This window comes from Chlorocebus sabaeus, chromosome 23, assembly GCF_047675955.1.
Source record: "Chlorocebus sabaeus isolate Y175 chromosome 23, mChlSab1.0.hap1, whole genome shotgun sequence".
NCBI lineage: Eukaryota > Metazoa > Chordata > Mammalia > Primates > Cercopithecidae > Chlorocebus > Chlorocebus sabaeus.
Window position 1 is genome coordinate 43,235,595 of NC_132926.1, and position 17,187 is coordinate 43,252,781.

Below are 17,187 nucleotides of genomic sequence, written 5' to 3' on the forward strand. Positions count from 1 at the left end.
TGGGAGGCCGAGACGGGCGGATCACGAGGTCAGGAGATCGAGACCATCCTGGCGAACACGGTGAAACCCCGTCTCTACTAAAAAATACAAAAAACTAGCCGGGCGAGGTGGTGGGCGTCTGTAGTCCCAGCTACTCGGGAGGCTGAGGCAGGAGAATGGCGTAAACCCGGGAGGCGGAGCTTGCAGTGAGCTGAGATCCGGCCACTGCACTCCAGCCTGGGTGACAGAGCGAGACTCCGTCTCAAAAAAAAGAATTAAAAAAAAAAAAAAAAAAAAAAAATCAAGACGTTATTAATTGGAATACTTACTGTCACCACTGGTTAAATAATAATATAATGGACTTTCTAGCCAGTGAAATAAGGTAAGAAATGAAAATAATAGGAAAAGCTGTTAGAAAAATGAGAAAAATCACACATTCCAATGCAAATTACACAGAAAACTGAAGTATATAAATTATTATTATTATTTTTTTTGGAGACAGGGTCTCCCTCTGTCGCTCAGGCTAGAGTGCAGTGGCATGGTAGCTCACTACAACCTCCGCCTCTCAGGTTCAAGCGAGTCTTCCGCTTCAGCCTCCTGAGTAGCTGGGATTACAGGTGTGTGCCACCACACCTGGCTAATTTATGTATTTTTAGTAGAGATGGGGTTTCACCATATTGGTCAGGCTGGTCTGGAACTCCAGACCTCAGGTGGTCCACCCAGTTTGGCCTCCCAAAGTGCTGGGATTAGTGGCATAAGCCACAGTACCTGGCCTGAAAAAACTCTTAGAATAAAAGTTTATTAATATAACTAAAGACAATGTAAAATAGTAAAAACCAACAGCTTTTCTATATGCCAGGAAAAAACCAGAATACAAAATGAAGGGAGTGTCAGATCTCCCACAAAGCAATTCATATGAAATATGTAAAGGTTAAATCTGTAAAGAAACAATCAGTTTCAACGAAACTGAATGACAGTTAAGAAAGAAAAAAAAAAACTGAATGAAAGTTAAAAAAACAAAACTGAATGAAAGTTTTAAAAAAGTCACTTCGGTTATATACTAAGTCGCCATATGTACTAAGTCATCATTAGTCACAATATTTATGTCTTAGAAAATTCTATTTCAAAATAACAATGGGAGAAGTCAACCTATAAATACAATTATGTATGTCTATATTTAAATATATATTACAGATTAAATATACAATATTATGTAAATCAATAAGGAAAACACCAAAACAGCAGTAGAAAAACAGGGACAGGAATGGACCATTTAAGGTAAAGTATAAATGATGAGAAAACAGCTATTGGGTGGGGGCGGGGAGTTTACTCTTATTTATAACTTTTAAAACAAAAATTAATGTTACTATTAAATTTGCAAGGAGCCTCCAACTAGGCATGATCACTGTGCTGATTGTTAACTTTTAAAATGCTATTGTTGGCTTGAGCCCCAGTACAGTGTGACATAAGGGTGGCAAGGGTGGACGTCCTTGTCCTATTTCTGATCATACAGGGAAAGCATTCAGTCTTCACCATTAAGTATAATGTTAGCTACCGACTGTTCATGGAGATTCTTTATCAGGCTAAGGAAGTTCTCTCCTATTCCTAGTTTGTAAAGTGTTCTTTCAGGATTAGATGTTGGATTTTCTCAAACACTATTTCCATTTTGTTTCCATTATTCTGGCTATTTTGTCTTTGTCTCCTTTGCTGTCTCGTCTTCTTCTATGCTGTTGAGATTTCCTCAAAGCTCAGTTCTATGCTGCCTTCTCTACTCTTTCTACTCTTCCTACCCCCGGGCAATCTCACCTAATCTTTTCCCAGAAACCCTTTTTTTTTTTTTTTTTCTTTCACTTGGCTTCTAAGACAATGCCAGCTTCTGGGGCTCTGGTCCTGACAGCGCTTCCTCAGGCTCTTGTGCTGGTCACTGCTCACCTTCTGAAACTCTCAATGTTAGGGACCCCAGTTCCACTCAGACCTTTCCTTCAGGGAGACTCACTCCCTTGGTGATGTCTCACATTTATACATCCTGTTCAGACCTCTTCCCTCAACATGACATGCATCTTGCAAGTCTAATAGGCACCTCAAAATTAACATATCCAAAACTTAGATCTCTTTCCCCAAACCATCTTTCCTTATCAAAATAAATGGGAACTCCGTCCTTCAGCTGCTTAGGCTCAAAACTGTGTTATATTCCCTGACTCTCTTTCTCTCTCACTTCAGATCTAATCCTTCAGTAAATTTCACCTTCAAAATATATCCAGACTCTAACCAGTGCTCACCATATCCACTGTACTCTTGGCCTGGATTAGTACAATATCATCTGTTTTAGTCTATTGCTTCTGTAATAAAAATTACCACAAATTTAGTGGCTTAAAACAACACAAATCTATTATCTTACAGTTTCTGGAGGTCAGAATTCTGAAATGGGTCTTACATAACTAAAATCAACAATATTATCATCAGATCTGTGTTCCTTCTGGAGGTTCTAGTGAAAAAGCCAGCCTTTGACTTCTCCAAATTCCTGAGGATGCACACATTGCTTGACTTGTGGCCAGCCTCTGCTTCCTTCATCGTATTTTCTTCTCTGCCTCTGATGCCCCTGCCTCCCTCATATAAAGACACTTATGATTATATTGAGGGGTCCACTGGGATAATCTAGGATAATCTTTCCATCTAAAGAGCCTTAATTTATTCATCCCTGAAGAGTCCCCTTTGCCATGTGAGGTAATATATTCCTGGGTTTAGGGAATTAGGAAATTGACATGTTTGGAAGACCATTATTCTGTGTACTGCAATTTCCTAAAGAGCCTCTCTGCGTCTATCCCTCTTCACAGAAGTTAGAGAGATCTTGGTTTTTTGTTTTTGAGACAGGGTCTCACTCTGTCACCCAGGCTGGAGTGCAGCAGGGCCACAATCATGGCTCACTATACCCTCGACCTCTGGACTCAAGCAATCCTCCCACCTTGGTTTCCCATGTAGCCGGGACTATAGCCTTGCACCACTCTGCCTGGCAGTTTTTTTATTTTTATAGATACAGGGTCTCACTATGTTGCTCAAGCTATTCTAGACCTCCTGGGCTCAAGTGGTCCTCGTGTCTTGGCCTCCCAAAGTGCTGGGATTATAGGTGTGAGGCACTGCGCCTGGCCGAGATCTTGTTATAACCTAAGTAAGATCATGTCACTTTTCTACTCAAAGCCCTTCAATGGTTTCTCATCTCAAAAGCCAAAGGCCTACGACCAAGGCCTCCAAAGGCCCTGCAACCCCTAAATTTGTTTTAGGTATCTGATCTCCTTCCTCCAAGCTTTTGCACTTGCTCTTCCCTCTTCCTGGAGCTCTCCCCTGAGACATCCTCCGTGGTTTGCTCTGTCATTTCCTTCAGGTCTTTGTTTATACATCACTTTCTCAGTGAGTCCTTCCTGCTCATCCTAACCATAATATTTAACACATCATAATCAAAATTTGTGGGGCGGCTAAAAGAGTGCTTCGAGGAAAATTTATAGTATTAAAATGTTTAAATGTTACCTTAGAAAAGGAGGAAGGAAGGTCTCAAGGCAATGAGTTAAAGCTTCCAATTTTAAAACTAGAAAAGGAGCAAATTAAACCCAAAGCAAGCAGAAGGAAAAAAATAAAGAGTAGAAAATTAATGAAAGACAAATTACCAAAGCTCACTCAAGAATAAAAAAATAACCTAAATATCCCTATGTCTATTAAAGAAACTGAACTCATCATTAAAAACCTTCCCACAAAGCAAATTCCAGGCCCAGCTAGAGTTTACCAGTTACCAGACTTCACTGGTAAATTCTCCCAAACATACAAAGAACTAATACCAAATATACATAGATTTTTCCAGAAAAAAAGTAGGAAACACTTTCCAATTTTAAGATACTGAAATCACACATTACAAAAAACCAAAGCAACAGACCAGTATCAATATGCAAGCCTTATGAAAACAGCATAACACCTCTGGGGGGCTGTTACACCTGCAGACCTCAGTCAAGGAGGGGTAGGAGGCACAGGAGGGTAGAGATGGGAGGATACAGAAAATGCTTAGAGAAGCTTTTAGTGAGAAGCATCTCCCTTGAGCTCTCTGTGAAACTGCTTTGTAAAAAACCAGATTAGAGAATACCAAAGTGGAAAAGTGAAGTGATTCAAAGACAGATGGTCCCATGATTGTGAAATAATAGGTTAAGTGACAGCTGAGGCCACAGGTCTGCCCCGTCCTGTATGTATGGGGTGCTCCTTTAAGGGCCATGTATTTTCCCACCAGCTAGGGGCCAGGCCAGCCTGGGTTTATGCTTATTTGATGCGTGTCAAGCATGTCAGCCACAAATATGATCAGGGTTCCCATAAGCACAATGACAGAAAAAGAAACATGGAAGATAAATCTAAGGAGGCAGAAGGAAGAATGAACAGTTTCAGAAGTAACTTCTCAATTTAGTGAGTGAGAAATACCAAAAGAAAAAAGAGACCTGGCACAGTGGCTCACAGCTGTAATCCTAGCACTTTGGGAGGCTCAGGAGGGAGGATCACCTGACCTCAGGAGTTTGAGACCAGCCTGGGCAAACAAAAAATTTTAAAAATTAGCTAAGTGTCGTGGAGTCCACCTGTGGTCCCAGCTACTCAGAGGCTGAGTTGCAAAGACTGCTTAAGCCTAGCAGATCAAGGCTGCAGTGAGTCATAATGGCCCCACTGCACTCTAGCCTGGGTAACAGAGTGAAAACTTGTCTCTTAAAAAAAAAAAAAAATGAAAGACCAAAGAAATGTAGATAAGTAGAAGCTTCATATACTTAATTCATCCCTTGTGTAGATTTCCAAGAAAAGCCATGCATTAAACCAGGCATTATAAATTATTTAAGTGCCAGATTTGTATTAACTTAATGTTAATACATATGTGTAATGCTCATTCTTGCATAATGAACTAAGAAAAAATATCGAGTGAGATAATCTCCAAAATGCCCTCCTCTGATTTTAAAGACTCAAAATGTCAGAAACCTGCTGCTGTTTGCAAGGTTTGGGATTTTTGTGTTTTTATTTTTTCTTCCTGGCCAGCACACCAAATGGTTTTGAATTTAAAAATTAAAATATTTAAAGCAGCTACTATAGACTAAAACTTGGGCACATCCACAAGCAAAACATAGGGTACAGATTTTGGTCCCTTCCCAAACCAATTTGTAAACTGCTTCCTTGTAAAAGTTTGTGAGGCCGGGGCACTCTGCTTGGATGGAGGCAGGTCCCTTTCCAGAGAAAAGAGTGAGAGAGAGTAGCCATCAAGTAGAAGGCAATGCAGAGAGAGAGCCGACCTACCTCCTCTTTTCTTAATGATAACAAATAGCCAAAAAATGTGGGTTCCTTCTCCCAACAAAATACAGCCACTTTTAGGTTACGTCTTCCTCAACTAGATTTTATATTTAGAGAAGGGGTCATAATCTGTTGCCCAGGCTGGAGTGCAGTGGTAATCACAGCCCACTGCAGCCTGGAACTCCTGTGCTCAAGCGATCCTCCTGCTTCAGCCTCCTGAGTAGCTGGGACTACAAGTGCACACCATCATGCCCAGCCACTTCTTTTATTTTTGGAGATAGGATCTTGCTCTGTTGCCCAGGCTGGTCTTCAAATACTGGCTTCAAATGATCCTCCCACCTTGACCTCTGAAAATGCTGGGATTACAGATGTGAGCACAGAGCCTGAACTCAACTTTACTATCTCAAATATTTCGAGTTAAAGTTGTTCAACTGCTAGAAAGGGAGTACTTTAGAATGGATTTTCCTGTCTCTCGAAAGTTAATTTGCCATAGGACAAACTTCAAAATGGGGATGAAAGACCAGGCACGGTGACTCACACCTGTAGTCCCAGCACTTTGGGAGGCCGAGGCAGGTGGATCACCTGAGGTCAGGAGTTCGAGACCAGCCTGACTAACAAGGTGAAACCCCATCTCTACTAAAAATACAAAAATTAGTCGGGCGTGGTGGCAGGAACCTGTAGTCCCAGCTACTTGGGAGGCTGGGACAGGAGTATTGCTTGAACCCTGGAAGCGGAGGTTGCAGTGAGCCGAGATTGTGCCACTGCACTCCAGCCTGGGTGACAGAGTGAGACTCTGTCTCAAAGAAAAAAAAAGGGGGGGTGGGGTGGGGGGCGAAAACTCTTCTAATGGTCCCACCTGTCATTTCTCTCCACCAGAAACTAAAAATAGCGTATAGGAGCCAACTCCAAACTGTGGTGCTGCCTATGTACAGCAGCCTAGGCATGAGACATAAAACACTAAAACACATCCTGGAAACACTGGGCACCTCTTCCACACTGTGAAGAAAGGTCAACAGTAGCCTTACTATAAAGAAACGCACCCTTTAAAATGATGTTTGGCTACATGCTGCGGCATATTAAAACACCAAATTAAGCTCCCAGTGAATTAAACTAACTACCCTAGTTAGTTACCTAACGTGTTGATTAACTTGCCTAGACCTTGGAAGGGAATACCTCGAAATCAGGATTTCTGGTGCTTGTGATTACTGCCCACATCAAACTGGAGAGGAGGCAGAGGTCTCCACAATCAAGGCCCTCTTCCTCCGAGGAACACTCCTTCACTTCCTTGAAGGAGAGATCCTCTTAGCGTGAAACACATGGGCCACAGCAGGCCAGAGGCAGCACACAGAAGAGTTTGAGTTATCCTCCGCAAAGATTTTAACAACTTTAAATTAGTTACCAATTGTTTAAAATTGAGACATGACAAAACATCTGAATTGCAGAATTTTTGTTTAAAATAATGAAGGGGGCCGGGCATGGTGGCTTAGGCCTGTAATCCCAGCACTCTGGGAGGCCAAGGCAGGCATCATTTGAGACCAGGAGTTCGAGACCAGCCTAGCCAACATGGTGAAACCCCATCTCTACCAAAAATACAAAAATTAGCCGGGCATGGTGGCACATGCCTATAATCCCAGCTACTTGGGAGGCTGCAGCAGGAGAATCACTTGAACCCGGGAGGCAGAGGCTGCAGTGAGCAGAGATCATGCTATTGTACTCTAGCCTCGGTGACAGAGTGAGACTACATCTCAATTTAAAAAAAAAAAAAAAAAAAAAAGGAAGAAAGAAGAAGAAACGAGGAGGAGGAAAGGATCCGGCAATAATGGGGCTGGGGTGGAGTCAAAGCTGCCTACTGAAATTCAAGCACATGATGCCCAGTTTTCTGTGACCATGTCTGTAAACACCTACTTTATTTGCCATTACTGAACCTGCCCAGTCCTGTGTGCATAGCAGTTTGTGAGCAAGGGTAGCAATGAGCCCAGGTGATAATCTGAAGAATAATCACACTTGAAAAAACACGGTTTTTTTCAGGACACATACCCAGTACCAAGTGTGGTCTGGGCACCGTCTGCCTAAAGCCTATTCTTCTTGAGATCTGTTTTAGTAGGAAAAATGAAACTGCAAGGGAGAGGAAGACACGATGCTTTCTAACAGCTAACTCAAACCCATGTGACATGGCTTAGCCACACAAGTTATGCACACCATCATTTTCATTAGGATCTACTAGACTCTCCATGTGATTTTTTTCCCTGGGTTTTAAGATCATTTATATAAATACTCTTGGTAGGTGTGATCAGTGTATGCTACCATCTGTTTCCACATATTTGTGAAAGCATTGTCACTTTTCAAGCATTTCAAGACCAAATGGAAAACCAAAGGCATTAAAAACAAAGTGCTGATAGGGTAAATGGCAAACAAACTTGAAGAAAGAATCCAAATTCAAATCTGTCTCATACAACTTGGCCATCCAAGATCCTTCTGGGATGTGGTGATTGGATTCATTGCAAATATCTATGCAGCTGTCAACGACTGGCAGATTTCAAGACTGGACTAACGTTGGGAAAATGTCCATCAGATGGTATGAATTCACAATGGGTCCATCACAGTAATATTAAGGCAGAGCAACTCTCATTGGCAAATTAATCCACATGGTTAGGTGTCAGAACAAATGCCCTGCTAACCTATGTACCAATGAGAATGCCAGATTAATAACCACCAAGAGAGGCTTTACTTATTTTGGTTGCCTACCTTGAATGTCAGGGATTATTTATATGAAAAAGCCAAATAATGGTCACAGAATATTTTAAAATTTGTTGCAGACATAACACAGAAACTTCATTCCTATGACGTCTATTTCATTACTCCAGTCCCTCTGCTTACTCTCCTTTATTTGTGACCACTCCCTTCTGGCAGGACATGTAAAGAGAGGTAAGTCCTCAGAGTATGCCACGAGCAATTTATACATGGGAAAGTGGAGAGGCAACCTCTTCTACTGAACCATCACTTACACTCCGTAGAAACCCCTGGAATGACAAGGAGCGTCAGCCTAGACAAACGGACTCAGCTCTCCTCACAGGAGGCAGGCAACCCACTGGGCACTTAAAAAGTATTCGTTGCCATGTGTGCTTCAGAGCCTTTCTAGAGCGCCAGATGCATAACACAGCTTCATCACCAGTCTTCCAATATACCATTATAAATGGAGACAAGTTCTTGAAGCTGGCCAAATTAAGTTACTATCTGCATCGTAAGGCTGCTTTATGACACTACAGAATAAAGACACTAGCTTGTGAATTTGGTTTCCTCCAACACAAAGACCGAAATACTGGCCATTAGAATGAATATAGGTAAATAGTGTGGGGTAACTCTCATGGTTCCAGGATAGTCAGATGTCACAGACGGCCCCCCCTCAAGGAGGGTGTAAACTTACCCTCAAAGACACTGTGGTCACTGCCACCCTGTATTTTCCAGCAATGGAGGGCACCATACCTTCCCCCACCCCCCAAGACAAAGTCTCACTCTGTTACCAAGGCTGGAGTGCAGTGGCGTGATCTCGGCTCACTGCAACCTTCACCTCCCAGGCCCAAGCCAGCCTCCCACTGTAGCCTCCTGAGTGGCCGGGACTACAGATGCACGCCATCATGTCGGGCTAACTTTTGTATGTATGTATGTATGTATTTTTTTTTAAGAGATGGGGTTTTGCTATGTTGCCCAGGCTGGTCTCAGACTCCTGAGCTCAAGAGACCCACCTACTTTGGGATCCCAAAGTGCTGGGATTACAGGTGTGAGCCACCGTGCCCAGCCCACTATGCATTTTCAATGAAGGGCAAGGAGTAACATGTAATCTCAAATGCAAATGTCACTTAATGTTAAACAAAAAATATTCTAAACTCTGTGGGTTCTGTGTCAGTGATTTGTTCCCAAGACTTCCATCTAAAATCCTAGACAAAACAAAACTTAACAAAATAAACCTCCTCTCCACTCTAATCAAAATTCAATTTGGTTATGCTGTCACCAGTGTCAGCTGTACTTTACCTGAGGACAGAGGGCTTCCAACTGACTTGCAGACATTCGAACAAGCTTTACACCTTCTTCATTATTTGAGATGGAACAGGCCAAGTTGGCAACCTATAAACATAAAAAATAATCTTTAAAGATTTTTCTCTTTTGACTACTAAGGAAAACACACATACCTGGCCCTACCTCTGACCATTCTGGAACAGATGACAAGAGCGCCAAGGGTGCCTTCCTTCTCACAGCCTGATTATTTACTTAGATGAGGACACATTTTTAACTCTGCACAAAGCAAACTATACAGACTCATAACATACATCAAAAAGATCCCAGGGCCTGTAACTCACAGGCTTTGCATGGCCTCTAACCCGCCTGAACAGTAACTTCAAAAAAAGGTTCTTCTAGTATGGGAAATAAGGTGAGAAAAGCTGAGGAATCAAGGGCATCAGGGAAGAACTGTTGTTATCCTCAGATAAAAATGTGTTTTCCAGTGTTCTTGAAGGAAAGAAATAAAAAACTCTAAGGTGCTATTCTCATTTGACAGGGAATAGATGCTTAACTTAAGGCAAGATGAATTTTATTTGAACACCAGGCAATTTTTCAAAAAAAAAAAAAATAACAGGAAGACAACATCAAGATGGACCAAAGGCAATCATGATCAAAAGTGGAAAAGGCAACTAGTTATGTTTCATATTTAAGAGCAAAACTGCCCTTCAACTGGCTTCTCAAAAAACTGACAGCTTGAATCTCTCCTGGCTGATGCAGCTTAATTTGAACCGAAATCTTTACTTTCCTGTCCAGCCATCTCAATGATACAGCTCACGTAGCCAGGAACAATCCTTCAGGTTGCATCATACTTCCTTTGCTGAAGCTCTGTAATGTTACTATGTAGAGACTGCTAAGGCTGTGATCACTTATCCATATTTCTAAATGAACAGGCTTGCCAATTCCATCAGCAATAACTGGGCCCAATTGAATACATGGTACCAACTGAGACACATCTTTACCCCAGCTGTAAACTGAGTTATGAATGATAAAGGCGTAGGCAGTTGAATATCAGAGGCACTTTCCGGGAATTTAAATGCTAGAGTAAACAAGGACAATGGCAATAACCTTTGATTTTTACTCCTCCACCCAACTTAAGCACATAAACACATCAGAAAAATTATACACTATTATGGCAGTTGTTTGTAGTGTCACAGTTAAGGATTATCAGCTTTCTGTAAGACTGCTAACTATCAGAATCCTGCAATGCCCAAACACAAGGAGAAACAAAAGAAGTTAACAAGCAATTTAAACATAAAAATGTAAGGGAACTGGAAAGTCAGATCTCTGATGTTTATGAGTCCTTCAAAGTCCCATAAAGAAGCAACACTTATACTCCCTGACGCTTACAGCTCCACCTTCTCTGTCACCCGGACCCAAGCAGAGAGACATTTCTTTTCAGGATAACAATCTACAGAGATGACTGGGGATTTCTATTTGTTTGCTTAAAAAATCACTGCAAAATACGACCTAAGATAAATTTTGTAAAATATATGACTTTAAAAAAAAGGAAACTGGCTGGGCGCGGTGGCTCAAGCCTGTAATCCCAGCACTTTGGGAAGCCGAGACGGGCGGATCACGAGGTCAGGAGATCGAGACCATCCTGGCTAACCCAGTGAAACCCTATCTCTACTTAAAAAAAAAAATACAAAAAAACTAGCCGGGCGAGGTGGTAGGCGCCTATAGTCCCAGTTACCCAGGAGGCGGAGGCAGGAGAATGGACTGAACCCGGGAGGCAGAGCTTGCAGTGAGCTGAGATCCGGCCACTGCACTCCAGCCTGGGCGACAGAGCGAGACTCCGTCTCAAAAAAAAAAAAAAAAAGGAAACAAATATTCACTGAAGGAGAAAGCTTGAATTAGATGTGTTCATGAAGAGTAATCTACAGCTTCTATTGCTTCACTGCCTTAAGACGACATTTTGAACAACAAACATAAAATCTGATGATGATCACTGAAAAAATTAGCATTTTGGGACTAACAAAGATCCCTTGTGAGGTGCCCAGCACCCTGCCTATTCCCATCATTTAGGAGGCCAGTTGAATGTTGGATCCAGGACAGTCACTACCAGCACAATCTTATTTCAATCTATATTCTCAATCTTATGAATCCTTAAAACTCAGAAAAATATTTAAATTAAGAAGCAAAAGATTTTAAAAAAAGAAGCAAAAGATTATATAAGTACTCTCTACATCAGACACATGAGGGTAGTGTGTGGCTAAGGCTGAAATGGCTGATTTATTTAAACCATCTTTTATGTTTCATGATTACAAACACTAACAAAACAAAGGTTATGGAAGACTTGTTCTTTATTTTAAAACATTACTTTAAAATATTTCTGGTGTACTGCTGAAGCAGTAATGTTCTATAAGAGCACAATGCCTATTTCAGGAGGCCTGGGAGGAGGAAGGAGTGCCTGTCACTAACAGTCTTCTCCAGATGAATGAGCTTCAGTTCACCCCCCAGGGACAGGGCTACTCACTTCTAACAATGACAAATGTGCAAATGCAACATCATGACCACAGCTCTCTGAGAGGCTAACCTCACATACTAGTGTCAGGCCTGACTACAATGAAAGGAGAGGGCGAGGAGAGGAGCTTCCTAAATGCCTCTGTGAAAAATCTGGGGCTCTAGAATGAGGTAACAATTAACAATGAGACTAAAGAAGATCCTGAGGTTAGAATGAGAAACACTCTGAGCTGGGTGCAGTGGCTCACAGTCCAAGGCAAGAGGATCACTTGAGGCTAGGAGTTTGTGACCAGTCTGGGCTACACAGCAAGACCCCATCTCTATACATTAAAAAATTTTTAGTTGGCTGGGTGTGGTGGCACGCACCTATCCAGCTAATTGGAAGGCTGAGTTGGGAGAATAGCTTGAGCCCAGAAGGTTCAAGCTGCGGCAAGCCATGACTGCAAGACCCTGTCCCAAAAAAAGAAAGAGGCCAGGTGTGGTGGCTCATGCTTGTAATACCAGTCCCTGGCCACATAGTGAAACCATGCCTCTACTAAAAATACAAAAATTGGCCCAGCCTGGTGGCGGGCACCTGTAATTCCAGCTACTTGGGAGGCTGAGGCATGAGAATTGCTTGAACCCGGGAGGCAGAGGTTGAAGTGAGATGAGATGGCGCCACTGCACTCCAGTCTAGACAACAGAGTGAGACTCTGTCTCAAAAAAATAAATAAATAAAAAGAAAAGGAAAAGGAAAACACTTGGAGCAGTTAACTTCCACAGAGAACCCAGCAGAGCCAAGACTTTGTAGAACAGTGAGAAGTATCTCTGGATTTGTTAGGAAAATAAATTATTATCTTTGCTACCACAGTTACTTGTATTAGCAACTAAAATGTCTCTGATTCCAACTATTCGAAGAGGTAGGCTAAGACTGACACCACAACCACTTATTTGACATCAGGTAGCCCTCTTTCATACCATCTATGCCTACTGTGTGAAGTTTGGACCTTGCAGAAGAGCAGGTTTCAGAAAACATGCAAACAATCGACCTTGGGTTTTGCTGGTTTCAGGAAAACCCAAGCTCCAATCTGAGCTGTTGAGGAAATGACTCACAGCCCCCCTGTGTCAGATCAACAGATTAGACATCTGTACATGACAGAAAACTTTTTCAGTCTTTTAGGAAGGCTCTACCTTTACTCCACAATGGATGATCTTTACCTACATAAAATTTGTTAAGTTTCATTTAGGAAAAAATCCCATTATGACTTTATTTCAATCTTGCTCCTTCTGTAACCATGATGACTATTTTTCTCTATTACACACAGATTTATGATTTACTGAAGTCCAACACAGTTGTTTCCCACTTCCTTCAGTAACTGCTCCTGGGTTCCTATTTGGCTGAGTTCCTCTTATCCTGGAATGTTTGTAGGAAGACAAGATAAGATTTCTTTTTGTTCTAGATAATAAATTAATGACCGACTCATAACAGCTTATACCTGTTGTAGGAATAAGCAAGTGAGAAGAGATGTGGGACAGGGAGCTTTTAAGTCTACATAATGACCCACCAATGCAGCAGCAGCCCAAAGGAACAGAGCTCAAAACATACATCTCTTCCCCTGTACCCCTGGGCCAAGCTAGCACCCAAGTTTTCTTCTTTAAAATGGTCTGAATGCCTGAAAGTCAAAAATAACAATAAAATAAAAAACTCAACTTTTACAAACTTGTCGTACATAAAGTAAAAGTCCCAAATGCAGGTCATAACATTTCAGAGGCACTCAAGAAGTTTTTAACAACTACTTCCAAACCCACAGGGGAAATGATAAGCCCCCACCTTTCCAATTTCCAGGGAAAGGTGTTAAAGGTGTTGGTGATCTTATCAGAAGAAACAAGATATCTTACAATCCTGAAAAATGAAGTATGCACAGATAATAGAAAAATTCTACAACTAGATTGTGGGGTGATGGTTGCACAGTTCTGTAAACTTAACAAAATCTGAATCGTATACTGAAAATGAGTAATTTTATGGTATGTAGATTATGCTTTAATAATGCTTTTTCAATTTTTAATGCAGAGCTAAGCAGGTGAGAAATTAAGAGAAATTCTCAGAGGCTAGAAAAGAGAAAGGAGAACTTCAGAGAAGTAAGCAATCACCCAAAACAGTGTTTCCTCTGGTCGGTGGGTGGGGGGTTTTATAGGGAGGTACCATTTCATGATGAGAACTTGGGTTTTAATGGGCCAAGGCCAGGGTCCTCTCAAGGTAGATAACTCTGAAGATCAGAGATGGCACAGAGCTGGAACAGGCAAAAGGCAACAACCCTAGCAAGTGATCAACCCTAAGAGTGATCAAGAAAGTCACCATGGAAACAGTAGGGTATTTGTCAGTCTAAGCATTTGCTTAGGGAGGAAAAGAAGAAAAAGCCCCTATACCCTACTCCAAACTCTAATCAAAAGCTGGCCCTCCGCAGGGGTTTAGGTATAGAAATTATGTTATGTATATGGTTCAGAAAACTTTTACATTTAAGAGGTTATGAATTAGTAGTACCTCTAAGCAGACGGCAGAAGCAAATATAAATGAAAATTTTACCTCATGGAAGGTAAGCTAAACACAGGCCTCAAAGAATTCCCACAACAAAACTCCAGGAATGTGAATTCACAAATTAAAAAACAAACAAACAAAAAAAACCCAGAATGTACACAAGGAAATGAGCCATCTTGGGCAAGAATAAGCAAAACCACCGCCTGTGTAATCAGATCCATAATAACGCATATACTCAAATGATCGAAAATGCAATATTAAAAATATATTTATGTTAACAGAAGAGTACAGATAAGGAAAAAGACACTCAAAATAATTAGTCAGATTTGAAAAGGATCAAAACAGAAGTTCAAGAAAAAAGCAGTAATTTCTACCACTTCTAGAAATTTAAAATAATATTGACTTAAACTCTACTGAAAAGAGAATTAGTAACCTAGAAAGTCAAAATGAAGAAATTCTTTAGAAAAACCAAGATATTTTCATCTTATGGAAAAGGTGAAAACCACAAAAGAATTTAAGAGAGATGCAAGATAAACTGAGACAGTCTACTATTTACCCAGAATTTCAAAGAAAGAACAGAGAGAATGATGGGAAAGACAATGCTGAAAGAGATAATGGCTGAATGTTTTTCAGAAGGGATGAAATATTATTTTCAGACTTGGGAAGACAAATTCCAAATGGGGCAAATAAAAAGAAATCCACACTAGACATGTCGTAGTAAAGCTTTAGGATAACCATTTTTTTTTTTTTTTTTTTTTTTTTGAGACAGGGTGTCATTCTGTCACGCAGGCTGGAGTGCAGTGGTGCAGATCACCACTCAGATGATCTTGTAATCATTTCCATTCACATGGTATTATATGAACCACTTTTAGTGTTCTCTACTTCTAGTCTACCTAACTGTGTGAATAATTTATAAGTAAAGCTAGAAAAGGTACTGTCTGAACATTAATCCATCAGCTCTACTGATGAGAAAACAAGAAGGCTATATTAGGCCATTCTTGCATTGCTATAAAGAAATACCTGGGATTGGGTAATTTATAAGAAAAGAGGTTTAATTGGCTCACAGTTCTGCAGGCTGTACAGAAAGCACAGTAGCACCTGCTTCTGAGGAGACCTCAGGAAGTTTCCAATCACGGTGCAAGGCAAAGGCAGGAGCAGACATATCACATGGTAAGACGAAGAGTAAAAGAAGGGGTTGGGGGGTTGGGGAGGAAGGTGCCACAGAATTTTAAATGACCAGATCTTGTAAGAAAACTCACTATCACAAAGACAGCACCAGCTATGACAGATGCAAACACCTTGATCCAACACCTCCCACTGGGTCCCTGGAGATTACAATTCAACATGAGATTTGGGCAGGGACAAATACCCAAACTGTATCAAAAGCTGTATCCAAACTGCATCTCTTTTCTGGAACAGAGCAAAGGTTGGGCAGAGTGCTGCTTTAGTCATGCCTATCAATGCTCCAAGAAAAAAGAAGAATCCTAATGCCCCTTGAGAAGAAGGTTCATCCAACTGCCTTTGCTTGATCATCCCAGAATTTGACGAGGTAGTTAAATTCAGCCCAAAAAGCTTATTTTTGGTTAAAGTGTTAAATATTTAGTACATGTAAGACAATTTTGTCTCAAACAAAAGTAAGGGTCTGAACTTACAAACCTTTGAAAATGTGAGAAAAAATCAAGCTAGCATGCTTAGAATTCTTCTGGAATCCAAGGTCAGCATTCTCCCCAAGGACATCTAACTTCTCTCATGAAAACATTCCATAATCTGAGAAAACTGAAGCTTCATTTAAAATTTACTTTTTGCCAGAATATCAGCCTACAGTCTCATATAGAAGCACTGAGAAAATACCCAAGATGTCACAGGTAGTCATGTAAGATCAGTGTTTAATTCAAATGCTCCTTACAGAGACTTTTTCAAGGCCACTTTACCACACATTATCAGCATACTATGGAATAAAAGGTATAATGCAGATCATTCAATTTGCAGTTAAAATATACATTTCAAACCAATAAAGCCATACTCTATGAAGTTCCAGATAATGGGAAATACTGTGTGTGTTGGGCAGTGGGGGTAGAGGTATAGGTAACAGCTCAAAAGCATGCCAGTTACATTCACTTTTTGGTTCTTAATTCACAAGGTAGTCCATGGAATAGAATCTTATGGTAGCAAATTCATTATAATAACAGCCACATTTTAATACAAGGTCTGGAACTGAGGGGAAAGGATTTTGGACTGAAGTTACTGGTAGCAATGGGGAAAAGATGAAACACAATCAGTTGTATATATCACATGAATAATATATCATTTTTATAGGATTTCATTAATGGCATTTTCCCTATGCTACTCTCTCAATTCACAAAATTGAAAATGTACTCAGAAGAGAGCAAAATAAAAGGTAAAACAATGCTCTTTAGCTGTTTAAGCTGCTCATAGCCAAAGAGGAGGGCAAGGAATGAAGCAATTAAAAAGGACACATGGGTACTGTGTTATTGACAAAAAGGTTAATATTTCTGACAGCAAATAAATTCTTCACCTCAGTACGCTTTAAATTGAAGAGCAACATAAAGAAATCATTCACTTGATAGGGGAGAAAGGGGCGAGTATAAAAGGTGTTATCCTTACCACAGCCTTCAAAGGCCATGCCGTTTTATAAACAGATGAAAGAAATGCCCTCAATGCTATGCTACACTCCAGAACAGAAGAAAATGGTAAAGGGAAGAGCCATCCAGCCCACCAATACTGGCCCTCTGGCTCCTGCTCCCCCTACTCACTGGCCTTGAGGATACACAACATCTGTGCACTCATCACATAAGAGAAGTGGCTTCAACACCACGCAGGGAGTTACCAGATTCCACTGACAAGTGCAGTATGAT

General features: G+C 40.9%; 1 protein-coding gene across 3 annotated transcripts in view; it reads right to left on the reverse strand.

Moving 5' to 3' along the window:
* The window catches only part of CTNNA1 (catenin alpha 1), a 176,494-nt gene that overhangs the window by 21,627 nt on the left and 137,680 nt on the right, over nt 1-17,187 (reverse strand). For all 3 annotated transcript variants that reach the window (XM_008014554.3, XM_073010665.1, XM_038007356.2), the window contains exon 10: nt 9,307-9,399. In XM_008014554.3, the coding sequence (XP_008012745.1) occupies nt 9,307-9,399 (93 nt within the window). The remainder of the gene's footprint in view (nt 1-9,306; nt 9,400-17,187) is intronic.